At 47.1% G+C, this 27,733-nt stretch overlaps 1 protein-coding gene across 3 annotated transcripts; it reads left to right on the top strand.

The window, feature by feature from the left end:
- Positions 1–1,995: 1,995 nt before the first annotated feature.
- Positions 1,996–25,300, top strand: LOC142563938 (uncharacterized). Of its 3 annotated transcripts, none has more exons than XM_075674677.1 (9): positions 1,996–3,486; positions 3,542–3,658; positions 6,476–6,730; positions 7,176–7,347; positions 14,090–14,296; positions 15,369–15,700; positions 19,405–19,608; positions 21,190–21,379; positions 24,808–25,300. In XM_075674677.1, the coding sequence occupies exons 2-9, from the start codon at positions 3,646–3,648 to the stop codon at positions 25,067–25,069; spliced, it is 1,635 nt and encodes a 544-aa protein (XP_075530792.1). In that variant the 5' UTR covers positions 1,996–3,486; positions 3,542–3,645; the 3' UTR covers positions 25,070–25,300. The 3 variants fall into 3 exon arrangements, with proteins under 3 accessions (XP_075530792.1, XP_075530791.1, XP_075530793.1); XM_075674676.1 differs by having other exon boundaries at positions 6,473–6,730; XM_075674678.1 differs by having other exon boundaries at positions 1,996–3,658.
- Positions 25,301–27,733: the final 2,433 nt, after the last annotated feature.

Raw genomic sequence — 27,733 nt, 5'->3', positions numbered from 1 at the left:
GCGAACGCGCGTGATACAAGAATTTTTGGCTTGTGGGAAATTATTGCAATGCCTTGCGAGGGTTTTTCAAAAAGTTTGACTAACAAAGTAATTGTCATAATACGCAGTGGCGCGTAATGCATCTATTTTTCTTGTCTATCAATATCTCAGTATGTGAAGCTTAGAGAATCGGAATATCGCTGCAGAGTGATGAAGTTGTAAAGTTGATACTCGAGTGTTCTGAAAATAAAAAAAATCTTTAGAAGGTAATGATATTATTAAAACATTCTTCGGGTTGGTTTGTCTCATCATTTTCTTTTAAATGCAACAATCCTATTAAGTTCTGCATAGTGGGTGCCAAGAAACACGATTTTTCCATTTCCGAGAGTTTTGGCAAGCGCACCTCGTCAAATATTCCTGTAAGACGATTGCTCTGGCCTCGGACTAGTCCAAACAATTTATGAAGCCTTGTATACGTCGGATGACGCAGGCCCCATTTTATAATTTAAGTCTACGATATCTCCGTGAGAGTGCGCGGCACTAAATTTTTCCAATTATGTCTTGAGACCCACCCCATACCGGAAGATAGAATGAAACCCGGAAAGTACATTTTTGAAATTGCAAACGCGTTGCTTTACAGCAGGAAAACAAAAGAAAGCGGAACTGCCTGTTTTTTTTTCTTTTCCGTAGGCCCCCTCTGGTCAGCTGTAATGACAAATCCTGATGATTCGATGCCCCTTCAGTATACTCATTGATCGTTGAACAGCCATAGGAAAAGAAATGGACGGCGACCATTCGTTCGCGATTCGTAAATTAAGCTGTCACTGATATAAGGTTCCGCTAAACGAAGATTTAGTCCTCGGAGCTTGGCGCATCAGCGTGCAGACGCGACGCACCAGATGTGTGCATTCAGCCGTGCGACGTCTGTTCAGCGGTCTGTAGCGGTCTTGCACGTGCGTGTTCGATCGCGGCCACCTATCACCTAGCTATCTCGGACTGCAGCTGCGGTCTGCTTCCACCAGCTAGCGCCAAGCACGAAGCCTCGTGCTGCTCCCTCCCCTCCTTGTGACGAGCTATTTCTCAAACCACTTCTCGGTAGTTTGCTTCAGCGCTGCGCAAGCTAGAGAGCAGCCTCAGTCAGTAGAAAAGCTGCGCGTTTATAAACAAACTGGTAGCTTCTTTAGCGTACAATCCCCTAGCAGACAGCTTCAATAACAGACGAAAAAGAGCAGGAAAGAAAAAGAGCAGACGATCTCAATTGAACAATTAACACACATGTGAATGACATGTGTGTTACGCAAGTTAGCGTCTGTTATAAGCATATATGTAGTATAGTTATGAAGTTATGTGTTATGAAATGTGACGTAGATAGGGGAGCTGTACTGGTCCACTCATCTACAAGGCTGTGAACCTTTATCTGTGTTAACCCAACGATTAAATTCGGATGATATTCATTTTCGCTGTTTGTCAGGGATATGAGCGTGCGCCACCTACGTGATCACCGGAATTTCGGCGACCGTGAAAGCTGGATGATAACAAAGGAATAGAGTCAAGTGAAACAAATTTGCACACTATAGCGGTCCGGTACTGTCACTTGTTACGAAAATGTGCAGGTTTGTGCATTTGTGTACATTATTTGAGGACCTTTCGTGCCTTCCTAGACTGACGCGAGGGTTTTCAGGCAGCGGACTCGGAGGTGGTTTCTCAGCCGTGACAGTTTCCTTCTGCTGTGACTTAAAATCTGCCAGTGAAACGATGATGATGATGATGACGACGGTGCTGATGCTTAGCATGTTGATGATAATACATGTGACCGATTCCAGGAAAGGCGGATGCAGTCCACTCAGCTACAACCAATCTAATAAATGCTTCGGGGATGAATGCATGCGTTCTGATGCGGTCGGAAGGCAGACGCAGGCGTCTCGTAGCTGCTGCCGCGCTGAAGGAAACTATACTGGAAACGAGAGTGCCAACTCTAGGAGGCCGCTCTGCGTTCGGCGCGAGCGTGATACGTGCAGATGTTGTTGACCGCAGCTTGCGTGGAGAGCGAAAGCCGCCGAGGCTTAGGACCCCCCGCCGGGCTCCTCCCGGCGGCTGCTGCTATGACGGAGTACACAATGGGACAAGTGAAGCGGCGAGCGCTCGCGAATCGTGGCGGTGCTGTCCGCGACGTTGTCTGCTTCACTGTGTAACCCGCGGCGCTCTGACGGAAGCTCTGGCGTTGTGTTACGGTGTTCATATAGCAATCGAAGCTGCGACGAGTCGCTTTACCTCCATGCAAGTTCGTTTTATTTTGGTTGTAGCTGCATGTCGTCTCTTAAAAAAAAGAAACCTCGCTTCCGCTGACGCGGCAGGGAACAGTTAGGCGAGAGAGTGCGTGAGCTGCCACGGATCGTCGTACGGTCGTCTGCGGCGTGCGGGGTTATCTGCGAGGCTTTGGGGTACGACCCCCGTGTCGTTGACAGAAGCTTCGGGAGGTTGTATTACAATGTGGCCATTCGATGCAGGGCTGCAGAGGATCGCTTCCTGTCATCCCAGCGCCTCTTAGATTTACGTACGCCGCTTCGAAGACCCCGCATATCTTGTTTCTACGGCAGTCAAAGGCAACCGGAGTCGAAAGAAGATACGCAAGCTCAACGCCAGTCGTCGTCGTGGGAACTGCGGCATGCATGCATCGTTGGAGCTTTCGCGTTTGAGGCAAAGCGTGGAAAGAAGATAGTTGTAGTGCTTCTACGGCGTGACAGTTTGTGGCTTCGAGGTTGGAGACCTGTCTCTGCGACTACGTGCGTTTGATGGTTCGCCTGCGAGTCAAACTGTGGCAACAAGTTATTTGTGGTGCTTTTACGGCGTGATAGTTAGTGGCATCAATTTTTGAGACCTACCTCTGGAACTACATGTGGCGGTTGCGTGTACCGTGCAGATAACGAGTGATCCTTCCGCGGTGGCTTCGCGGGTGGTGATATTGCTCCGTGTGGACGGACGATGGCGGTTGTAGTGTTCCACTGTTGCAAATGACTGGAAGGTCACCCCCATATAGCTTCCTGTTCGACGCATACTTTGCGTAACTGTTTGAATGTCGATAGTGAGAATGGTGGCATCGTCGGTGTGAGCAGGAAGCTGAGACGACTGCCGACTTCGGGCACCTCCGGTGCGTCCCGCGTTAGTTTTTCGTGGACCAGTTGTTGCAATGAAGAAGGAGTTTCCGGAGTGTTGAAAGCAGCTGGATGTGCACATTGTACAATCGTGACGTCATCGTGATTCAGTTGTCTTAACGAGTGCTGCCTCGACATCTGGGGCACACGTCCGCTTGGTTGCACACCGCTTCGGTGGAAACATCTCGGCTACGTACCGGCGAATTCGGCAAGCATAAACGGTCTACAGCTGTTGAGCAATTGCTCTGCTTTTGCTATCGGCGTCCGAAATACTTATCGAACACATTACTGAGGGTCGACTACCCTTCGTGACGTTCCACAGAAAAGAAAGTGTCTGGGCCAGTTTTTGGACACGGTAAGGGACGTAACGTTTGGGGAATGAAGCATTGACACTGATTATATTTCTGCAGCTGCAGCGAGTCAGTGGTCTTTGCGGTGGTGGTAGAGGATGGTAATGTGACCGAAGATTTCCCAAGTTTTCGCCGTGGTCCTACAAGATATTTACGAAGAAAGAATGCCGACGACACGTGAGTATTCAATTGCATGGCACCACAATGATACGGCATAGCTTGCAAACAATAACTTTGGAAGTTGACGGCACTCATTACAGTAGTATACCAAGTTCAGTGAGTTGGTTTCAGTCCATAATGAACGTACAGAGCGCCGAACGAAACGAGTGCAAGAAAGAAGAGTCGCGCACAACTTAATGCCGTGTTTCCTCGCATGTGTCATCTCAGATGTGTGTATTCCACATGATTCCACTCGCAAACTTTCATTTGTGAATGCGCTCTCGTCGAGACTTTCACTTTGTTTTCACGAATTTTCGCGCCCTGTGGGTTCATCGCGTGATCATACAGGAAACATCTCATAACTTTGGTGCGCGTGCAGTACGCGTTTCTATTGAACCAAACGTTGTCGTGAGTGACGTAGAGATTGGAAAAGGCTTATCACTCAGAATATTTTTGACTGTCTGCGCAGTTTCGAAGTGTTACTAACATTTGAGCGAAACGGTATGCGTGTAGTTCTTTTCTAATGCGTTGCCGGCATTTAATGGAACCAGTTGCCTATGAAGGTTATGCCTTCTTACTCTACAGCAGTCGTACTGTTCCAGCGACACGTACAATGATATTAATGCAATTAGCATTCTTTGCCTACTTCAGGCGTTTTGATGCCGTCTGTCTGTCTGTCTGTCTGTCTGTCTGTCTGTCTGTCTGTCTGTCTGTCTGTCTGTCTGTCTGTCTGTCCGTCTGTCCGTCCGTCCGTCCGTCCGTCCGTCCGTCCGTCCGCCGTCCGTCTGTCTTCGTTCGTCGACCCAGTATTCTACCAACATGAGCCATAAGGTAATGGTCCTCATGCCGTGGTGGTCTTCGCGTCATCGTCATTCCAGCTTCGCGACCTGTCTTGTCATGCCGTCGTGTCCCGCCTTCTACTCCTACCCAGCGACCTAAGTTGTCTAATAGCTCGGTCCTCTAGGTATCTGCTCGTGGTCGTGATGTACTCGTGGTTGTTGCATCACCATCATTCCAGCTTTGTCATCCTACTCTCGTCACGAAGTCGCTGTCAAGCCATGTCGTCATACACACGCCAGACATTTGTTGTGAAATTCTCGCCGTGATGCGGTCGCGGTCCTTCTATTGCTGTCACTCCAGCTTCTTTATACGACTCTCTTCATGCCATCGTTGTCACGCCATCGTCGTAATACACTCGTCGTCAGCCCATTGTCCTCATAATGTTGCCATGCCGCAGTCGTCATTGCGCCGTCGTCAAGGTATCGTCAAAACACAATTGTTGCGGTGGTGTCGCCGTGATGTGGTCGTGGTCATTCCGTGGTCGTCATTCAAACTTCGTCATCCCAGTCTCGTCATGCTGTTGTCGGCACGCAGTCATCGTCTTCCCATCGTCATCGTGCCTTCGTCGTCTAGTGCGCTGATGGTTCCGTCGACATAAAATCTTCACCACTCTATCGTAATTATGCTGTAGTCATTCAATCGTTGTTGCGCCGCTATTGTCACGCCATTGTTGTGATGCGTCGTCGTCAGGCAGTCACCATCATGCGTCCGTTGTCGCATACCCTCGTCGCCATGCCATGCTCGTTGTGACGTCGTCTTTATTCCAGCTTCGTCATCCGGCTGTCGTTATACCGTCGTTTTCACGCCATCGTCGCCATACACTTTTCATACATTTGTTCTCTGGTCGGTGTCGTTGCACTGTGGCCGTTTTATCAACGCCATCATTAAAAGCAATGGCAATTTCATCATCATCATGCCATTGTCGTCCTACCGCCCTTGTCCTCCATCGACGTCATTCCTTATTTGTCATTCCATAGTCGTTAGTGCGTTGGCGTGATACAGTCGTCGTCATACCGCCATGCTCAAGCATTACTATGGAAAGCGAGTGCCATGGAAACATGGGAGGATACCGTATTATGCCACATATAAGCAAAACAATGGACGTCTCCGAATGACAGCTACAGATGTCAAGGAAACGTGGACATTTAAAATATGGTGTGTTGTGACATTAGGAATGCTAATTGCATTACTATCGATCTTCATCGTGGGATGAGTTCTGTGGAAATTTCTTACGAAGAAATACTGACATGTAATGCGAGAATTTCGGTTCAAAGAACACCGTGGAACAACTAGAGTCGAGATTACAAAGGAGCGCACCGTTATTTGGCCAGATGCCAAGAAATTATAATATACGTGATGAAACGAACTTCCTAGAGAACGACAGAGCACCTACAAGAATGCTTCATATGCCCTATAATCGTGTCTTTTCTAACGTGCTTGAGGTGCTCAGGTTTTAAAGTTTTCTAGAAAACACGTACGGACGATCAAAATTACAATTACAGATCTGGTTTATCTCTTGACATGTTATTTAGCTTTCCATTTTGTGTAGTTAACACTGAAACTGTCTCACATAGTCGGGTAGAGCAGAGAGCAGCAGAAACAAGCGCCCGCCAACGTATAACTTCACTAGCAAACTTCGGGTAAACTCACAATAAATTGGCTGAGAAAAACTGTTTCGGTGTTATACTGAGTGTTTAACACTAGGGAGACATTTTTCATCCCGATTACCTTGAGAACTTCAGCGCGTCAATACGAATACGTGATGCGCTAGATTTGGGCCCACATTTGTGTTTCCTTTGTTCGTCTTGACGCAGTAAACTCGTAGCGCTGGTGGAACATCTTCCTATTCAATTAATCAACTTCTGCGAGCCGAACAAAAAAAAAATACTTTTTCACGACAAACGCTTGTCTTTCCCGCCCTATTTGCCTAAGACCGCGACGTGAGACGCTGTGCGACTAAACCAAATGAACCCTGCATGATTTCTTCTGCAGCAGCACACACATTTGAAATCGTGCCACTGGAGGACACCAGAGTCGCCCCTGAGGTGGCGGTTACCACGGCGGGTTCCAATGATGGCGACGGATGGTGGCAGCGTACGAATCGGTGCTTCGCTCAGCAGTGGAAGAAAAAGGATTCCCGGTTCACTTCGAAATCTGCCATGCTTCGACTGCCAATGACTACGGCAGCGCTGCTGGCCAACCTGGTGGGCGTTGGCATGGTGGCGATGCCGTATGCCTTTGCCGGAATAGGTGATGCTTTGATCACTTCATGACTCTACCTGACGCGCCTAGGGTTAGGCAGTTTTGCATTGACTTAAATTCACAATTGGATGTGAGAAGCAGTGAGTCGCCTGATGCACTGCAGTTCAACGCCCTAGGTCAGCGAGTTATCACTCGACTCAATGTCGCGGGCGGACGTGATAAAGAATGAGCGAATTATGTATTCGCCGATAGGCGCCATATGTCGGCGAATTATGAGGATACACAATCAGACTTATGCGTGGCTGCGTAAATAGGAGTACTAAGTATCTTGATAGATAGCTTGGCAGATCCTTGTCTGGCATCGGTGACTTATTAGTGGTCTATTTCAAGCTCACGAGTTCACGCTAGATTGAGCGCGATAAGTGGCTCGCATGCGACCAACGTCTCTTTAGAGTAAGATAAGCTAGAAAGATATTTTTTTTCGTGCTTGCAGGCTGGGCCGCAATACTCGTGGTGCCCTTGTTCGCAGTCCTGGCAGTGTTCAACGCTTACTTGCTCAACAGCTGCTGCGTCATGCTGGAAGAGCGCTGCAAGGAATACCGGAAGTTCCACTGGTACACTCAGTATTCAGACGTCGCCTCTAAGGCACTGGGTCCAGGCGTAGGGTAAGAAATGTCTTCTTGTGAATAGCAGTAATGAGTGTTCACCACCTCGCACGCCCCCCCCCCCCCCCCCCCGCACATACAGAAACATAGACACACATAGAAGTTGTGCAGCTACAACAAACATTTCGCAGTCTATGCGAAGAGAGGTTTTCCTGAAGCGGTTGATCAAATGGTATAGTCAATTTGGTCATTTCATTCCTGAGTATTTTGCCGTAAAGGAAACTCGTGCAAACGCTTATGTCATTGCACGCCCGTGCTATGTAGTAAGACAACTCCTATAGAGCCCTGCATTTCTCAATTTCTTTCTTATTGATTATAAATGGTACCGTCCGCTTCTTGGTCAATCTGGCGTTGTGCGTATGTGTCATTGTTTAAAAAAATCATCCCGATCATGAACACACGACGATTATTTCAATGACTTAGTTGGTGTTGGGACGATCGGAGTACACGTGCGAATGTGGCCGAATCGTTAGGAAAGTAGGCAGAGAATTGTTAGAAAGGTTAGCTTTATTAAAGGAATTGTGCTCTTAATGACGTGTATTTGTTGCTATGGGGAATACTTAGGTACGATTTATTTTATCACTGAGTAATCGTTTAGAAAACAAAGGCGGCATCCTGGACAAAAAAGGGTAGTAAACATGGTAGTGCAGGCCTGCATCAGATTTTGAAAGGCAGCAGCAATCAGCAAAGCAAGCTTCTCTTTAAAAAGAGAGCGACAACGATCAGCAGGCTTCAGCAATTTTTTTCCTACTGCCAAACTCAGTGCGACGTTGGCCAACAGGCTCTGATATAGCTGGTACTGCCACCTTCCCAATGAAACTTTCCCTATGCGTACACCGTGGTCTTCGCCCGCTTCGATGTCACCAGAGCAACCTTAGAAACTTTTGCATAGATGCAACAAGCGTCAGTTTCCCTAGAGCATGAAGCAGAGTACAAATGGCCTCGTGCGAAGATTACTCGTTCGATTAATGACCAAGGCGCGCAACTTTCAACCACATATTGCAGCTAAATGGGCATGAGTTCGATCACCACTGGCACGACAATCCTTTTACAGCGAAGCTGTATGCAGCTACTCTCCGGCGGTTGTCTATGTGGGTCCGCCTACGCGCCGCGTCGAAACGAAGAAAAAAATTTCGCCTACAGTTTTTCGCGAATGCTCTGTAGCTCTCAATCAAATGCAAGTATCTTGGAAAAAGTTGTAAGGAAATTGGCCGCTAAGACTATCATTACTGAAGTGGCTAGCGCAAAAGTACACACGGGGCACAAAAGGGCGAAAAGGACAAGCGCTTGTCCTTGTCGCCCATTTGTGCCCCGTGCCTACTTTTACGCTAGCCACTTCAGCAATGGAATACCAACTAGCCCGGTCTCACACCCTAGCTCTATCATTACGCCGAGTTTCATTTACTTGTCTTAATTAGTTAGTTCACAGTGAAGTTATAAACGTTACAGAATTCCCGTCTGCTGCCAACATGGCCGTCTACGCAAAGAGTATGGTTAGAGAAAACGGCTGTGACACTTGTTTATTCAAAACTATCCCAAAACGAATCAACTGAAGTTGACCACTGAGACGACTCTATCATTACGTCGAGTTTCCTGTCATACTTAGTTCCCAATGAGGTTGTAAACTTTACAGAATTCCCGTCTGCTGTTAATACATGACCATCTACAGCGGGAGTATGGTTACAGGAAACGACTGTAACTCTAGTTTTTTCAAAATACCTCAAAACAAATCATACTGAAAGCGGACGCTAGGACAACTCTATCATTACGCCGAGTTTCATTTACGGGTCATAATCAGTTAGTTAACAACAAAGTTGTAAGCGTTACAGAATTCCCGTCGGCTGTCAATACATAGCAATTTAAGGAGGGAGTATGGTTACAGAAAATGGCTGTAACTCTAGTTTTTTCTGACCTACCTACAAATCATTCTACCGCTTACAATACTCTATCGCTACGCCGCGTTTCATTTACCAGTCATAATTAACGAGTTCACAAGGAAGTCGTACACGTTACCGGATTCCCGTCTGCTTCAACACATGGCCGTCTACGGAGGAAGTATGGATACAGAAAACGGCTCTAACTGTTCTTTTATCAAGACTATCCCGAAACAAATTAATGACAATTAGCCGCTAAGAAGAATCTAATATTAAGCCGGGTTTCATCTAATTTTCATAGTTACGTAGTTCACAGTGAAGTTGCAAATATTGTGGAGTTCGCGCCTGCCATGCGGCGGTACTGGCACACTTCACTACTTCATAGAAGAATAAGAATAAATCACCCCACAGTCAAAAGACGTATTCGTTATCGGTGTCCTTCAGTACTAGTACTACTACTACTACTACTACTACTACTACTACTACTACTACTACTACTACTACTACTAATAATAATAATAATAATGCCTGTATATATATGGATGCGTCGATTGAGGGAAAACACACCACAGCTTCGGTGCTCGTACTTCACAGAATGGAAAGGCTTTTTGTTATTCGTCTTATGATGAGGGGGAAACTGTACTGAAAAGGAAGGTTTTGAATTTCGAAAAATGTTGTCAGATGGAAATCTGGCGCTGCGATTGGTTATAGCTAACTTGAGAACGACGGGTGTAGTTCACGGATCTGTATAATCTTCGTGCTTGTGAACTTAGGCGTTCTCGGGCCGTTATCTTGCCGCTTTGCCTTTATAAATTTCCCGTCCATCAGCGTTGTCTAAACACATCGAGACAAGAAGCATCCGCGAACATGCATATTCATCGCAACTGATTGCCTTTTAGCGCAATATTTTGTTGGAAAAGGATCAATTTGAACTGTTGCAGAACCTTGTGAAGCCTGAAGGAAGTTGAGGCGAATCGGCGCACTAACAGGCAGTTGCATTGGTCCAGCCCGTGAACTTAAACAGGCCCACGAAGATGACAATGAGGGTAAATAAGCACACGCTTGCACTTATGGGTGCACGACAAAGGTCGCGAGCGCAAACAGAATGTCACGGTAGCCTTAATGATTAGATTTAACAAACTAATCGGTTAACATAAAAGAGAGGAACATGTTCGAAGATTTCATCACCTTGTAACGTGCCCGCTGCGACTGGGTTTCGAAGCGATGTAGTTGGGTACGGCAGCGGAATGCCAATAGCACCAGAGCCACCGTCGCTAGTAAACCCAGCTGGATGAAATTTTGCAAAAGCTTTTAGCTATTGGCCGAAAGGTCAGAGCCCTTCGACTCCGCGTCAGCCTGTGGGCCGCCGCACAAGATGCTTCAGAATCTTTCCCGCAGGGGGACAGTTGACACCCCAACAATGCTTTCAAGGCCACTCGAGTGAGCCTCAATTGGAACCAATCTCCAAGATTTTTTGTATCGGTCAGGTAACGGTTGCCGATTGCCTCAAGCGCAGTGCAGATAATTGGCATTTAAAGCAGTGAAATGAGAGCCCTCACAGGGAAAGCCCGGGATCACCTATGTGCATCTGCCGGCGGGCGTTACAGCCGGCGGGATCGGCTTGGCATGCTTCGTCAGCGAATGTTCTGCTGGAGCATAGTATACGCTCTGAAAGGGGTTTGTCACCCAACGTTGATCATTAAAGTGTCCGAGGAAGGTTATCAACTGCCGCAGAACTGCTCTTCTCATTACTCCGGGCACATCAGGGAATCAGTCCCAATAAAGAAAGGCGTCAGGCAGGGAGATACGATATCTCCAATGCTATTCACAGCGTGTTTACAGGAGGTATTTAGAGACCTGGATTGGGAAGAATTAGGGATAAAAGTTAATGGAGAATACCTTAGTAACCTGCGATTCGCTGATGATATTGCCTTGCTTAGTAACTCAGGGGAACAACTGCAATGCATGCTCACTGACCTGGAGAGGCAAAGCCGGAGGGTGGGTCTAAAAATTAATCTGCAGAAAACTAAAGTAATGCTTAACAGTCTCGGAAGAGAACAGCAATTTACAATAGGCAGCGAGGCACTGGAAGTCGTAAGGGAATACATCTACTTAGGGCAGGTAGTGACGGCGGATCCGGATCATGAGACGGAAATAATCAGAAGAATAAGAATGGGCTGGGGTGCGTTGGCAGGCATTCTCAGATCATGAACAGCAGGTTGCCATTATCCCTCAAGAGAAAAGTATATAATAGCTGTGTCTTACCAGTACTCACCTACGGGGCAGAAACCTGGAGGCTTACGAAAAGGGTTCTACTCAAATTGAGGACGACGCAACGAGCTATGGAAAGAAGAATGATAGGTGTAACGTTAAGGGATAAGAAAAGAGCAGATTGGGTGAGGGAACAAACGAGAGTTAATGACATCTTAGTTGAAATCAAGAAAAAGAAATGGGCATGGGCAGGACATGTAATGAGGAGGGAAGATAACCGATGGTCATCAAGGGTTACGGACTGGATCCCAAGAGAAGGGAAGCGTAGCAGGGGGCGGCAGAAAGTTAGGTGGGCGGATGAGATTAAGAAGTTTGCAGGCATGGCATGGCCACAATTAGTACATGACCGGGGTTGTTGGAGAAGTATGGGAGAGGCCTTTGCCCTGGCGTAGCCATGATGATGATGATGATGATGATGATGATGATGATGATCAGGGAACACTACGTCTTGGAAGCTGTCGTGTGGAAGAACACCCTTCTCTATGTGCTTCTGTAGTCTGTGAAGCGACGCATTTCCTTTCACGATGAACGGCGGGTACAACCAGGTGAAGTGCCCCGCATCGCCAGTCTCACCGCACAAGCCACAAAACTGCCAACCTGACTGTCTGGATTTACGCAACCAAGCCTCTGTGTAGGGGAACTTAGTTCCAAAGGGATACAGCAAGCTATCGCGAGTAAGTAAGTCATTTGGTCACACATGGTTTATGTGTAGTTTTGTGGATCGCCGCAAAATGATTGCAGATTGCGTCTGTTGTCCGCTGCTGGTTTCGCGGAGCTTACAGTTTTGGGGCCCATGACAGCGCTATGTGCTGTTGCTACGAATTCATACGTGAGACGGAACCGCTAAATCTGCACCTCGAATAGTCTATTGCTGAATATTTTAAGCAAAAGCTTTTGGTGCGACAGAACTGCTGTGTTATGTCACATCAACAATGCAGAAATAGAAGAAACGAGGAAAAAGTAGTGGAGTTAGGAGGAAGATTTAGCTCAAAGCATCTCTGTACATATATAGGAACGAGGAAATCGTTTTGCACGGGCCCACTGCAGAGATTTTGATAAGATTAGTTGCATTTAAAAAATATGCAAATATCTATTGTCTGTAAAAAGGAGGTATTTATTTAGGCCATCAGTCTATTGCTGAAATACTGGGGAAAGAACTGAATCACAAAGTTTACGCCTTTGTTTGTAAGTAACAAAAATAAACGGGGTCACTTAAACATCCTTACGCGATTTGAAGACGAAAATATTAGAACATGCCACGTGTCGTGACGTTACACTTGACGTGACGTCATACATGAGCATCTCGGAATTAATGTCACTACCATTTATCACGTGATCATGATACGTGACGTCATACAATGTCATGTGTTTTTCACAACTCTATCTAATCCGCCTTAATCCATTTTAGTCCAGATTATACCACCATAATTCACTTTAGTCCACCTTGGGCTAACTTTTACCAACTTTATTCAGCTTTAGTCCACCTTTCACCTTGATTCAATTTTCACCAGCCTTAACCCGCCTTATGCCTCCTCAATACACTTTAATTCACCTTAATCCACTTTATCGATTTAGGTGCATGGTAAAGAACCCCAGGTGGTCAAAATTTCCGGAGTTCTCCACTATGGCGTGCCTCATAATCAGAAAGCGGTTTTGGCACGAAAACCCTATAATTTTAAAATCCAGTTTATCCACCTATCATTAATTTTACTCATCTTTAAGTCATGTTACTCTAACTTGTTCAGACTTTATTTCACTTACTTGACTGTAATGCACATTCATTCAACTTGATTAACATTCATTCATCTTTAATTGGCCATAAGTACTACTAATTAACGTTGTTATACCATTTACTATCTTCTGCATTACTATTGAAGTCATACAAAAGCTGATGACATCACATCAGGTGTTAATTTTGGCACGACTCGTTGCCTACAACGCCGGCCAATCTACCGCATGGCACGTACAAGCTTTCGCGTTAAAGTTATCGCAACGCTGTAAGGCGCGTCAATTGAAGCACCTAAACCGGATAAAATTGACGTATTATATTATTATTATTAGCGGCATGCTCTGAAGCATACCACTAATATGTAAGTAGGAATTTTTCGAAACCTTCGTAAGCATTGCAATAACTTCGAGCAAGCTGTAAATTAAGAGATTAATCTGGTCCGCTTCAGAAGCTGTAAAACACATGCAGTTTACACAACTTGGATTTCAGTTCTTCTACAAAATTGCGGATTGATAAACTTCATGCCTTAATTTTCTTTTCAGCTTACATATTTTTTTTAGGATTCGTGCAAAAGTATGACGCTCTAAACGAAAATTATTATTCGCAAACTTCGGCAGAATTAATCTTTTCCTCGTAAGTTCAACAAATTTTATTCAAATCGGTTCAGCTCTTGCGTAATGCACTTTTGCGTTACCCGTGCATTTCAATATAAAACAGACGGAGTTGACTCAAGGCTGGCGCGGCTTTTAAACCTGGATATACCAACCAGGGCGCACGCAGTTGTGCCATTTGTGAAAATAAGCGATGTAGACCCTAACGAAACCAAGAGGTTGAAATTTGTCAATGGCAATTTCTTCGTCCCTGACAGGAGAATCGTGAGCGGCTTGCGACTGCTTTCGGTGGTGGGCCTGCAGGCAGTGATCATAGTCCTGACAGCCGAGGCGATCACGGACTTTGTGCTGGCCCTCATACCCGCCCCTTGGACCCACGGTTTAATGTACTGCACCCTCGTCGTTGGCCTTGGCGTGCTGAGCGCAGCGATAAAGGGACCGTGTGCTGACGTCACGCGATACTGGTGAGTGAGAGGGTGAAAGAAATAGGAATGGAAAAAGACTGGGTAGTTAAGCAGAATAAACGTCCGAGTGGCTACACCGTACCGGAGGAACGGTACAAAAAGACTAAAACCAAGGAAACAAGCATATAGAAAGCACATAGCACAAATTACGGAGGATAACAGAAGCCACTATAGAACATATCGTGGTACTAAGATTTCTATGTGGACTGTCGTTGAAAGTAGCACTGTGAGTGTCTGTTTCAGTGCGTCCTCTGGTGACCTTGTTTTTGAAGAGATCCGCCAACACGAGCGTACTACAACGCTCGTTGAACATACGCAAGAAACTTTCCATGCACACGCCGATCTGTAGTACCAAGAAAGTAGCTTCATAAAGCTCCACTTCGTAAACGTAGTTAGGATTCAAATGTTTTGTTTTCTCCTGTCATTTGGGGTATCGGCCACATAGATTCATGACACAGATGTGGAAGAAAGGGGGGGGGGGTTATTCCGTAAGAGTCCACCTAGTGGACATGCTCATTTCTGCTGCTGCTGAAGTGCTGATTGGCTGAGCTCGAAAAGGAAACAGGCATTCAAAGCCAGTTTTCTTCCCTCTGGTTGAGTTCCAGCCACTCAGTGGTGGCCAATATGAGCAGTTTACCGGGCGGACACTTACAGAATACATCCGGCTGGAAGGTGCTTCAGCAATTTACTTTTCTTTCACAAATAATTTGCTTTGCAAATTGCTTTTACTGTGTCTATCATCTTTCAATTCTTGCGTCTTTTCAATCACAGAATGAAAGTTCCGCATACATATTCTCTTTTGATTCTTTATTGACGTTTCCTGGTTGCTCTGTCATCCGCTGTATCTGTATGCTGTCCATCTGTATTTATGACAACCACGGTTTCCAAGACGAAACTGAAATAACACATTTACCCATCTTTGTTGACTTGTCTCTGCGGTCCAACAAAGAGACTCGGCCGCTAGATCTAGAAGAGAGTGGGGGTTGGAAGAGCAGCACTGGCGAGTGCCAATAGAATAGCGTTCGCGTTTAGTCCCGCGCTGACACCACCCTCCCCCCAACCGTCGTCGCAGGTGCAGCGTTGTCAACTTGCCATTGTCGCTGACGCTTCTGGCGCTGCTGCTGACCGGTCTCGCCGACAGCTTCGGGTCGGGGTGGACGCCACGGATACCCGGGTCATGGAACGAGCTGCGCCAAATCCTGAGCGCAGCCGCGCACAAAGATGGCGGCGCGGGCCACTTGCCCGCGCACAGGGGCACGCTCACTGCCCCAACGGCCGTGCCCTTCTTCGTAGGCCTCGGTGTCATCACGTTCAACTACGCAAGCGTCTCCGGTTTCACGAGCCTGCGCCGAGACGCGGCGACCCCGTCGTACTTCAAGCGAGCCACTGGCTACGGCGTCGCTGGTAAGCCACAAGCCGGGCCAAGTGCTCGGGCGACGCGTTTGTGGCCGTCTTGCAATAGCCGGAGTTGGCGCCGTGCCTGGCCGGCTGTCGTTCCGTCTGAGCTTCTTTCACGTTGGTGACACGAGCGTTTCACCAAGCGCTGGTGAACTACACATTGCAAGAGCAGATCTTATCGGTGACTACTGGCATTTAACACTACAAATGAACTCTGTGGCTACGAGAGATGCCATTGCGGAGGTTACCAGATGCAATTTAATGTTAGGGGGCTCTTTAATGTGTGCCTAAATCTTGGTGAAGAGTTGGTCTTGAGATTATTACGCAGAAGACTAAGTCAATGCTCAATAGCCTTGCAAGACAATGAGGACTCATTATTAGCAGAATCGGTGCAATGAAGCTTTTGCCTAGACATACTTGTCGAAAGGCACCCGGATCCAGAGAAGCAAATTTTACGGAAGAATAAAACTAAAATGTGTTGAAGCGCATGCAGCAGAGATTACCACTTCATGTTCGGCTGCCTACCACTACCTTTGAAAAGAAAAGGGTGCAATCAATGCATTTTACCGGTACTAACGCAAGGGGGAGAAAAATGAGGAAGATTATAAAGAGGATTGAAAAGCACCTGAACCCCGCACAACTATCGATATTCTGATTTAGACTAACAGGAAGAAATGGAGTTGGGTAGGCAAAGTGATAAAGAGGGCAGAAAACAAAATTAAAAAGAAAAAAGATGGCCGTATGACATGATCCTCCGGCTATTTTCCCTTCATCACTGTAACTAAGACTAGAGGGCGCAATATGGTTATACACACAAAACACTGGGCTCTCAGCAAATATCTTCCAGTTACATCTATATTTGAAATTGCTGCCTCTATGGAAGCCCCTAGCATCAAAAGCGACCGCCAATTTGGCATAACCCGTGTGGTGTCAGGAAAGGGGGGGCCAGCTCTGAATTTTTCTTCGAAACTGTTCGGGGCACCATCGGGCGACTTTGTTTGCATGCTCCGGCACCGGACGGCTGGACAAGGGCGTCGCGATTGAGTTGTTCGCACAATTACTTCACTTTTGCAATAGAAAGCAGCACCAGGAGACCACCGAGAGACACACTCAAAGACAAAACGACGCCTGACACACATGGCGTATTTCCAGCTTCTGCAATAACTTCCGGTATTTGCAGCACACAAAGGCTAGGCCCCAGAGAATGCCTTCTGCTTCTCTGAGGGCGCAAGTTCACTTCGTCACCACTCAGAGTTGCGAGGCTACTGTAAGGTTCACGTGCAATATAATGAAGTTATAATACAAATTTTCCATCATAACGGATGCGCTCGTGTTTTGAAATGTTGCTGTTGGACGCGTACGGTTTAACATTGAATATACAATTCAAGCTCTGAAATTTAATGTGATGGCCCCTTTAATCTAATTCAGGGTTTTCATTGCCTAAACCGCGATCTGATTATGAGGCACGCCGTACCGGGGGACTTCGGGTTAATTTTGACCGCCTGTGGTTATGTACCACCCAGCAAAATATAAGCACACGAGCCTTTAGTATTTTGTCCCCATCGAGATGCCGCCACGGCAGCCTCAGGGGTTGAACCCGTGAACTTGAGCTCATCGGCGCAACGTCACAGTCAGTAATCTGTCGCGGTGGTTGTAGGGCAGATAACTGATGCCCTATTAGTGTTACAGAATTTGTGCGAAGATAACGGAAGCGCTGTCGCGGATGACAGAGAACTAGGTGTTGTGAGGAAATTAGAAAATTTGCACACCTAGAATGGTGCCACTTGGCCAACGGCAGGGGCAACTGGAGATCGCTGGGAGAGGCCTCTCCTAAACAGTGGAGATAAAAATTGGCTGATGACGACTATGATGAGGCAGGATGCTAGTATAAAATAGACGTATAGTTTGAAAGAAATGATCAATTAGTTTACCCATGCTTGACGTCTTGTTGCCGTCAGCCCGATTTAAATGGGATGTAACTCATCATCATAATCATCAGTTTTGCCAGCAGGGAATCGAGGAAGAGCTTCGAGATGAGGTTTCTTTTAAAAAAGCTGCCCAAGTATGCTGTGGTAAATGTCAGAGTTAGGCCAATGAAAAAGCAGCGGGTATAGAAATAGCGTGACGCAACCCTTTGTTTGATCTACCACTGGGGCCCAGCGTCTACGGCATTCACTCGCAGAGATCGAGTTCGCGGGTTCGAATGCGGGCATCTGCATTTCGAAGGGGTCAGAAGGAGCAGAAAACAAAAATAAGAATCATTGCGTAGCTTGCTTTCATCATCATCATCATCATCATCATCATCATCATCATCATCATCATCATCATCATCATCATCATCATCATCATCATCATCATCATCATCAGCCTCGTTACGCCCACTGCAGGGCAAAGGCCTCTCCCATACTTCTCCAACAACCCCGGTCATGTACTAATTGTGGCCATGCCGTCCCTGCAAACTTCTTAATCTCATCCGCCCACCTAACTTTCTGCCGCCCCCTGCTACGCTTCCCTTCCCTTGGGATCCAGTCCGTAACCCGTAATGACCATCGGTTATCTTCCCTCCTCATGACATGTCCTGCCCATGCCCATTTCTTTTTCTTGATTTCAACTAAGATGTCATTAACTCGCATTTGTTCCCTCACCCAATCTGCTATTTTCTTATCCCTTAACGTTACACCTATCATTCTTCTTTCCATAGCTCGTTGTGTCGTCCTCAATTTGAGTAGAACCCTTTTCGTAAGCCTCCAGGTTTCTGCCCCGTAGGTGAGTACTGGTAAGACACAGCTATTATATACTTTTCTCTTGAGGGATAACGGCAACCTGCTGTTCATGATTTGGGAATGCCTGCCAAACGCACTCCAGCCCATTCTTATTCTTCTGATTATTTCCGTCTCATGATCAGGATCCGCCGTCACTACCTGCCCTAAGTAGATGTATTCCCTTACGACTTCCAGTGCCTCGCTGCCTATTGTAAATTGCTGTTCTCTCCCGAGACTGTTAAGCATTACTTTAGTTTTCTGCATATTAATTTTTAGACCCACTCTTCTGCTTTGCCTCTCCAGGTCAGTGAGCATGCATTGCAATTGGTCCCCTGAGTTACTAAGCAAGGCAATATCATCAGCGAATCGCAAGTTACTAAGGTATTCTCTATTAACTTTTATCCCCAATTCTTCCCAATCCAGGTCTCTGAATACCTCCTGTAAACACGCTGTGAATAGCATTGGAGATATCGTATCTCCCTGCCTGACGCCTTTCTTTATTGGGATGTTGTTGCTTGCTTTATAAGCGAAGCGGTGGCGTGGAGGTAGAACACCCGCCTCGCGTGCAAGAGGTCTGTGGTTCGAATCCCGGTGCCGGCAATTTTCCACCGGATTAAAAAAAAACAATCCGCGTGTTGATAAAAATTGCACAAACAGGCCTGGAGTGTGGCCTGATCCCGGTGACCAGAACCGGTAACGCACTTCCTCACCAGAGCAGGATTGGCCACCCTGGTGCAGTACTTGGCCACAACCTCCTATGAACACAACAATCAAGTAGCTTGCTTTGGTGCGCGTCAAAGACCGGCGTTAAAATTATCGCCCCGCCCTCCACAAGGGTGCTCCTTATTACTCACTGCGCCGTCGTGGAGCGTTTTAACTTCAGTGTATTCTCCGTTCAATAACAGCGAATACTAAATGCCGTAATGTAGCGGGCTCTCTTTCTTGAAGGGTACACCGCTGCCTGCCTCCTGATCGGCGCGCTGGGCTACGCTGCCTTTGGTACGTCCGTGGGCGGAAACATCATCATGTCGCTGAACTCAGACAGGACCCGGACGGCCGCCAACTTCTTCCTCGCCATGAGCTGCCTGCCGACGGGTAACCTCATCACCCTCACCCTGGAGGAGTACGACGGCGCCGAGAACTACGGGAAACGTGGGTGCTCTATACAAATGCGATAGACGCGATGGCTCATCAAACATTCGAGTCGATGCGCTCGGAAACGAAACGTTGAAGTCGACATTCTGTTAAGTGGCAGCTCGCGAACGTGGGAGGGGAGCCGTTGTAGAGATTGCCAGGTAGCGAGTTTAAGAATGCACATTTCCTGCTGCTCAGAGCTTTTGTTAGCTGACGCTCATTCTCGAAGCATAGGACCGCTGATCTGTTGTGTTTCAGTAGTTTTCGTTAGCCTCGGTTTAAAGAGACACTAAATAAAGAATATGATCACGTTGAGTTGAGTAAGCAGAGTGTGCTGCTTTTTTGCTACCGCGTCAAAATGATTGAAAAGCTAGGAATTACTCAAAAACCTAATACGGGTGGCGACCCTATCATGTAGTTGTTGCGCTGCAGCTCGCATTGACGTGATGTACTTTGCTATTCGGGTTCAGTCAAATGTTTATTGATAATATACTAGAATGCACTTATAGGGAACCAAGAACTTAACACGAGTTTTGGGAACTCTTCGTGCGGCCAAGAAGAAAGTAAGCTTAGACGCAGACTCACCAGCCGCGATTCAATGATTGCTCCACTGCGCTAGACAGATTCCACTGCAATGCACGCTTTTGCATCTCCTAGCATTCTTGTCATGCAGCGGAACGTATGTTTGCACTAGCAATGCTCAAGATTGTGTCTTAATTTGAGTGCCGCCGTGCACTGTTGTAAGTTTGTGCCCCGACAAACGGGAAGATTCGTCCTAGGCTGCGCGACTGGCCGCTCGAGGCACTTTGCGTGTACTCGCGGGCTTCTTTCACGCTCGGAAAAAAAAATTTTCATGTAGCACATATTGAGCAACAGGAAACTGCAGCGGGAGTCTTTCATGTTCCCCTGCGGTCTTCTCCTTGACATCATTAATCTAATTATAATATTTAAGAAGTTGATTAACTAGTTAAGGCTAATTATCTAATTATGTGGAACGTAAAAAATAAATAATCTGAGTATCCGCAAGTGACGGCAAACATCATTACCTTGGTTCTGTCCAGCTACGTGAGATTTGCATATTTTTAAACCTCGGTGCAAGGTAGTTCGGACACCCATGTATAGAACGCTTTGTATATGTCCTGACCTCTTACTTTTTTAAATGCAGATAATAAGCATACCGAACTGTGTTCCAGTGAAGTCGGCAGTCTTATCTGGAACATTGTTCTACTCACCTATACCGGAACATTTTGAACTTAAGATGTAGGGCAGCCCACATAAAAGTGGCTCAAGATGCAGGCGCACTGAATATGTACCGAATAATAGAGACACGTATATGCAAGACCGTTCCGGATACCGTTGGCTATTTCACCAGAACGCGCAGTTCCACATATTTAATACGTGAACATAAAAAGAAATAAGACAAGTGGTTAAGATATATGAAACACGATATGGTGTGATTTTATGTGAAACGCCGTTTCACTTAGGTATAATCTGAAAAAATAAATTACCGCAATTACCCACTTAAAACTGGAGGAACGAGAACGAGAGTGCTATAGCAATGTCGATTAAGCACAAGGCTGCGAATGTCACACTTCCCAGGGACCGTGTGGAGCCGCGCCAAGATGGCGTCTCCGCTGATGGCGTGCGCCTGCGTGCTGGCCCTGGCCGTGCCGCACGAAGGACCCCTGGTGGCGCTCGTCGGTTCTCTCTTCGCGTGCCCCGTCGCCTTCGTGCTGCCGCCCATTTTCTACGCCGGCCTCTGCAAGGGGTCCTATCAGTGGCCGGAGAGGTATGCCAGCACCCGCCCCGTACATTTGAGATCGTCCTCTGAGTGAACAGACAGTACTAGACACCGTCCCCACCAGTCATCGGCTCAGAAGGCAGTGAAGACACTTTAATGCTTTCTCAGAGCGTCTGGTTTGTACGAGCGATTTTGACTCAAGTACTGTCGGCGCATGTCTCTTACCCTCTCTCTCTTCTCTCTTCCCGTTCTCCCTTCCACCAGCGTAGGGCAGCCAACGAGAGTCCTGACTGGTTAACATCCCTGCCTTCCTTATATATATCTCGGCGCCCCGAGGTTGATGAAATTTCGGTGCCGGGTCCCGCGTACATTTATAGAGCTAAAAGTGATTGATTCGTTAGTTTCTGCATGACAGCTCCTTAAGAAAGGTGTATAGGGCGGCGCCGAAGTTTCGACAGCTTTTTAATCCCACGCTGTAAAATTTAACCGCTAACGGCACCGAGTCAGTGAGAGACAGGTGGCGCGCACCTTGCACTTCGCTCCACCAGATCTCCCTTAAAAATTTTGTTAGGAAGCATTCATAATGATTATCATAGAGAGCGTTTGCTTCTTTAAAACACGCTGCTGCGATTCCGTTCACCGGCACTTTATATGTGAACGGCCTAAAGGACGACGCAAGGTAAAGCGCACGACACACCCTGGAGGAGAGCGGCGCGATACGTGATGGAGCGGCTCCACCACGTGACCCCGCTATGTTACTCATGCTACGCCGGAATATACATTGCCTCCGAGATCTGCCCATTTTACTCGGCGAGAAATCGACCGAGAAGACGCACCGAGCGTAGGGGAGGAACGTAAAGAGCTTTAATTTAACGGATTATGCCCTTGAAAGAGTGTGTTTACTGCAATGAGGATATTCAGGTACCGTTCGGACTTTCTGTTCAAAATACCACAGAGAACAGAGGCGGCGGCGAGCATGTTTGTAGGGGCAGTATAGTAGAGATGGCTATATATCAGCCGATTCGCTCTATGTTTACGACATCCATTCGCTTGGCGCTCCCGGCCAAAGACCAGCCAGAATTGTATGGACGCGACGCGTTTGTGAACAAACGGCGTTCAGAGCTTGTCGCTTAAACAGGTGACAGGGCAGACATGTAAGCGTTGGCCTCTGGATTTGCGCCAGCGATGTGCTTCGAACCATTGCAGCAGTTCCAAGAGAGCGATACGAAGACGCCTGCATCGCTCGTCTCTCACCATTTAAACGATAGCGCACCGGACTAAGTTTGATGTCCATTCATACAAATATCTGTTTGAGGCACAACACGCTGATGTCTCAGCGAAATATTACGTATGTGTGTCGTCAGCAAAGTGTTTAGAGCTATTATATGTTTATTTTAAGTCGACGCTCATCCACTGGGATTATAAACTTCACCTTCAAAAACACGGAGTTCGCACCGGGTAACGGAATAGCGCGAATTTAACGAATCCAATTCTATCAAACCATGACAGAATTCTTACAAAACGCATAGCTGACACCAAGCTTGTCAGAATCTTTAGATACGCTGCCGGCTACCTGGTTCTTAAAAAGCTCAAGAATGAATCTCTCAAGTTCGATGCTCCTAATCAACTAGATATGTATAACCAATCCTTGAAGCCCTTTGCCATCACTCATGAACTGCCTTCCGCACAGGGCACGCTAACGTACCTTGATAATTATGCTTACTCGAACTGAACGTGCTGGCAGTAGTCATCACGTGGGAACAAGCAGTTTTTACCCTAGAGCTCGTCTTACTTCAAGCTTGTCAAATTTGGATTGTTAGTCAGTGCATTGACAATGCCCTTAACAATGTGACTATTGCCTGATGGATAGTCTCATCTGTTAAGCTGCTTGCCTCTCAGAACCCGGGCATCCCCTTCCCTGATGGTTATCCGTGATGTTCTATTAACTTTAACTCGGTCTCTCTCTAATAAGTTGCTTTCATGTTCGCGCGCCGACACTCCTGTCACCCAGCGAATGTAAATGATTTGCTACTGTAACATACTTAAACAACTTTTCACACAACTTGAAAAAAGAAAGCTGCAGGAACGTGCCAATGTCAAAGCGGCCTTTTACGCTCCCTACAAGTCAGATAATCTATGTGAAAGAAGTAGAGGTGACAGTGGGGCGCGCTGCAACAAGTGTCACAGAACGTGCTCTGTGAATTGCAATGTGACGTCTATCAGATTCCACTTTGAAAAAAAAAATCTAATTATTGGGTTTTACGTGCCAATACCACGATCCGATTATGAGGCACGCCGCAGTGGAGGACTCCGGAAATTTGGACACGTGGGGTTCTTTAACGTGCACCTAAATCTAAGCACATGGGCGTTTTCGCATTTCGCCCTCATTGAAATGCAGCCGCCGCTGGCAGGATTTGTACGATCCCAATTCATGCGGTAAGTTCAACGTAGACCAGACGAGACGCTTTACAAGGAACAGATTGAGAGAACACAGCAACAATGTGAAGAGAGGACGTGATGGCTGGTTAGCTCTGCCTTGTAGCACGTGTGATTGTGAGCCGTTCTTTCAGGAACGCTTTGCCGTGTCGAAGTTGATTGCAAGTCACTAGGTCGATTACAAGCAGCAAAAATGGCGCGCGTAACTGACAAGTGTGCGAGCATGCCTTCACTTGCGTTGTCGAGAAAAGAACTGCGTTTTCTGAACGGGAATCAGCGCGCGTGCCACTTTTTCCTGCGCGTTTGAGCTTGATTTGAATGCCTCTAAATATGTGCATCTGTTTCTAACAAAGCATTTGCTAAAGTGGACACTTGTGTCGGTCCGCTCGCATATTCTCGTCGTGAATGCGCTTAAAACAATCATAATGATTTTGTGTTTGTGGCATTTAGACAAGTTAGAAGCTTCGTTAGGTACTATAGACGTCACAATAATTTTTTTTTCTCCGAAGTGACAGACGGCGCAAAGAGCGATGTAATGACAAATCAAGGAGTATACCGCTTACAGATTGAAAGACAGTGGTGTGGATGAAGAAGCAAACGGGCGCAGTTAGTACCCTAGTGGCGATTAAAAGGAAACCTGGAGTTTATCAGGCCATGCAATGCGCAGAGCAGATAGTAGAGTCTGTACCATCAACTGAATTAATGCCAAGGCAAATAAAACGCAGTTTAGGACGACATAAGTTCTGTGGCGAAACAATAAAGTTTACTGAACATGGCACTAAGTCAAGTTATCCAAAACAAGGGATGACCAGGTATCGCTGGGAAAGGCCTTCGTCCTGAACTAAGGATTGATCAGTCAGATGGTGATCTCACATGATGGTATTTACACGAATACGGTGCAGGTGAGGTAAGACGAATACGTGTAGTGTTGTAGTGTTTAGTCATTCATAAAGTGTTATGAATGGGAGTGCGAGCTGGCGAGGTAGGAAAATGGGGGTATGAAAGTGACAATTAATAAATGACTGTCAAATTTCTCGCAGGCCTCTGAGTAGAAACATGAAGATCGCCCTGGTGGTGGCCCTAGTGTCCGGCCTGGTGGTCCACATCGGGGGCACCGTGACGGCCATCATGCAGATAGTACATGAGGCCCAGCTGGACCAGCAGTCCTGCTTCTGGGGCTTCTGTTACGAAGGGCAGTACGCAGTGACGCAACCTCCGGCCATCTACAAGCAATACCTCGGGCACTTCTTGTCGGAGGTGCAGCTTCCGCGCAACGTCGGAAAGTGTTCCAAAGCGGGCTAGACGAATGGACCGCGACCCAAGAACACGGCCACAAACCTGGACGCCAATAATTTCTCTTCTCACCATATACATAACCGTCCAGTTCTTTGGGGAACACGACTTTATTATTCAAGCCAGTGTGACTGGGGTATTACTACACTACGATTAAATGTGTATCTTACGGACTGAAGAAAAACGGCACCTTAACTTGTGCCTGCCACCAAATAGAGATTGCCCGCAATGTCCTAAAAATACGTGTTGTTGGTTTTCTCAAACTAAAGTTCACTGTGGAAAAGTACGTCTGCTTTGCTTTTTCAAGGGCTCCACAAAAATCTCCTGAATACGCTTAGAGCCTATATCCATCTTTCACTGACACACACACAGACGCACACACACACACGCACATGCACACACGTGTGTGTGTGTGTGTTTGGTTAAAGAGAAATTCTTCCGGCCACCTTTCAAAGGTAAAGAGCTTGAGCGATGCTACAAGGTACAGATAACAAGTATTTAATTTCAGCACTTCATTGGGTACGACACCGCCTCTGCGCAGGGGAAGAAGACGAAGTGCTTCTCTTGCGGAACACATCTCGCCCGTCTCTGTGTTTTTCTGGACTTCTTACTGCACCTGTGGGGTCTACCGCCCCCTCCATCGCGGTGATGGATGTACAACACCCCGAGGATCCTCCCGGTTCCCGTTCACCCGCGGACATCGGTTCGAGGAAGCGAGGAAATACGTCGAGTGGTAGCGAGGACACAGAGCTGTACTGCGCATCAGGTGACGAGTCCTCGGAAGACAGCTTTCGACTTGTCCAGTACCGCAAGGCCAAACGAAGAATTATCAACTCATCTTCGGCGTCCAGCTCGAACACTGTGAAAACAGCTCCTCAGCGATGGCCTCACTCCATCCTGTTTGTGCCACAGAACGCTACCGACAACCTGCGCGTCCTCAACAGGCAAGCACTCTCCGTGTATCTAGAAAACACCGTGCCAAACGCGATCAAGGATGTTAGGATAAATACTCGGCGAAACATCCTGGCAATCGATGTGATGAACCCGAGTGCACTGACCATACTACAACATGTAACGCAGCTGGGAAACATCAAGGTCCGATCCATCGTGCCAGCGAATGGTGCCACAATAACAGGAGTCATCTATGACATTGACAATGAAATATCCAATGCAGACCTCCCAATTCTCATAAAACCAGCAAGCGAACACAACGTGATTGTGCATGTTGGTCGCCTCGGCAACACACGTTGTGTGAGGATAACCTTCAAAGGCGACTGCCTTCCACCCTACGTGAAGGTCGGCCACTTTCGCCACCAGGTTCGACCATTTATTCCAAGACCATTGCAATGCTTCAATTGTCAGAAGATTGGACATGTGAAGGGTGTTTGCAGAAATTCGGCCGTGTGCCCTCGATGTGCCGAACCTCACTCAGAAGACAACTGCAGCGCAACCACGTTCAAGTGTCCTAACTGTCAAGGTGATCACTGCGCCCCTTCCAAAGAGTGTCCCCAGATCAAGAAAGAGATCACCATTCTTAAACAAATGGTGAGAGACAACTCTACCCACAAAGAGGCCGCTGTGAAAGTACGGCGAAGACGACGTCACCGACGACGGTCTTCACGGCGGAAAACGTCAAGCTTTCAGGAAAAGTCCCCTCGTCAAGCATCATCATCAGCGGACGTTTCCAGCACTCCGAACACCAATGTTGGAAGGGAGCAAACTGCCAGATCTCTCTCCACAAAGGAATGGCCGCCACTTCCGCGTACACGACCGCCAGAAGAGCCGCAGAAGAAGCCGCCCCCAGTACAGCAAGGTGCTGTATCCAAGGAGTCGCGGAAAACAGATGAGCAAGTGATAGCACTTATTAGGCCTTTAATGAATGCCATTCGCGTGCTGCTAAGCAACATGCACACACCGTCTGCCAGAAGTGCGCTTCAAGTACTGGACGCTCTGAGTCCGGTGCTTGCCACCCTTGAGTAGATCATGGCCCCACAGCCACGGTCTTTTAGGGAAGAGGTCCGACAAGCAGCTATTTTTCAGTGGAATGCCCGCGGACTCAGAGCGCGCCTTTCGGATTTCCGTCGCTTCGTGTTCGCCAATATGTTTCCCATTATCGTCATTTGCGAGCCGAACTTATCGAACAAAATCAGGCTTTCTGGATATGAATCATTTATGTCGTCAGCTGTTTATGAAAACAGTAAGGTTTTGGTGTTTATTCGCCGTGACCTCACCTACACTCATCAGCCTGTACCACCTAATGACAGTAATCAATATATATGCCTAAACGTAAGGAAAAAGAATCTGGCCTTCACTTTTGTAGGCGCCTACCTATCTCCGTCAAGTCGATTTGATTGCAAAAGACTACGAGACATTCTTTCCTCAACTTCCGATCCCTGGGTCATCACTGGAGATTTCAACGCCCATCATACACTTTGGGGAAGTCCGATCATCAACGCAAGAGGCAGAGCTCTGGTATCTTTCGCCTCCAGTAATGAACTTTGGCTGCTGAATGATGGAAGTCCTACGTTCTTACGTGGCTCCACGTACAGCAGCTGTCTTGACTTGGCTTTCGTCTCACGAAGCCTAGTCAGACGTGCAGGGTGGTTTGCGGACATAGAGACGCACGGAAGCGACCATATCCCCACGTACATTAAGATCAGAGGATTGACCGCT

This window comes from Dermacentor variabilis, chromosome 11 (assembly GCF_050947875.1).
Source record: "Dermacentor variabilis isolate Ectoservices chromosome 11, ASM5094787v1, whole genome shotgun sequence".
NCBI lineage: Eukaryota > Metazoa > Arthropoda > Arachnida > Ixodida > Ixodidae > Dermacentor > Dermacentor variabilis.
The sequence above is the reverse complement of the archived record's forward strand: the minus strand, read 5'-3'. Positions and strand labels throughout refer to the sequence as shown.

What these genes read in the sequence shown, in the direction of transcription:
- LOC142563938 (XM_075674676.1), top strand. An exon ending in CACTGGCTACGGCGTCGCTG is followed by an intron (nt 15,701 to 19,404) that starts GTAAGCCACAAG and finishes TCTTTCTTGAAG; the next exon opens with GGTACACCGCTGCCTGCCTC. An exon ending in CGCCGAGAACTACGGGAAAC is followed by an intron (nt 19,609 to 21,189) that starts GTGGGTGCTCTA and finishes CACACTTCCCAG; the next exon opens with GGACCGTGTGGAGCCGCGCC.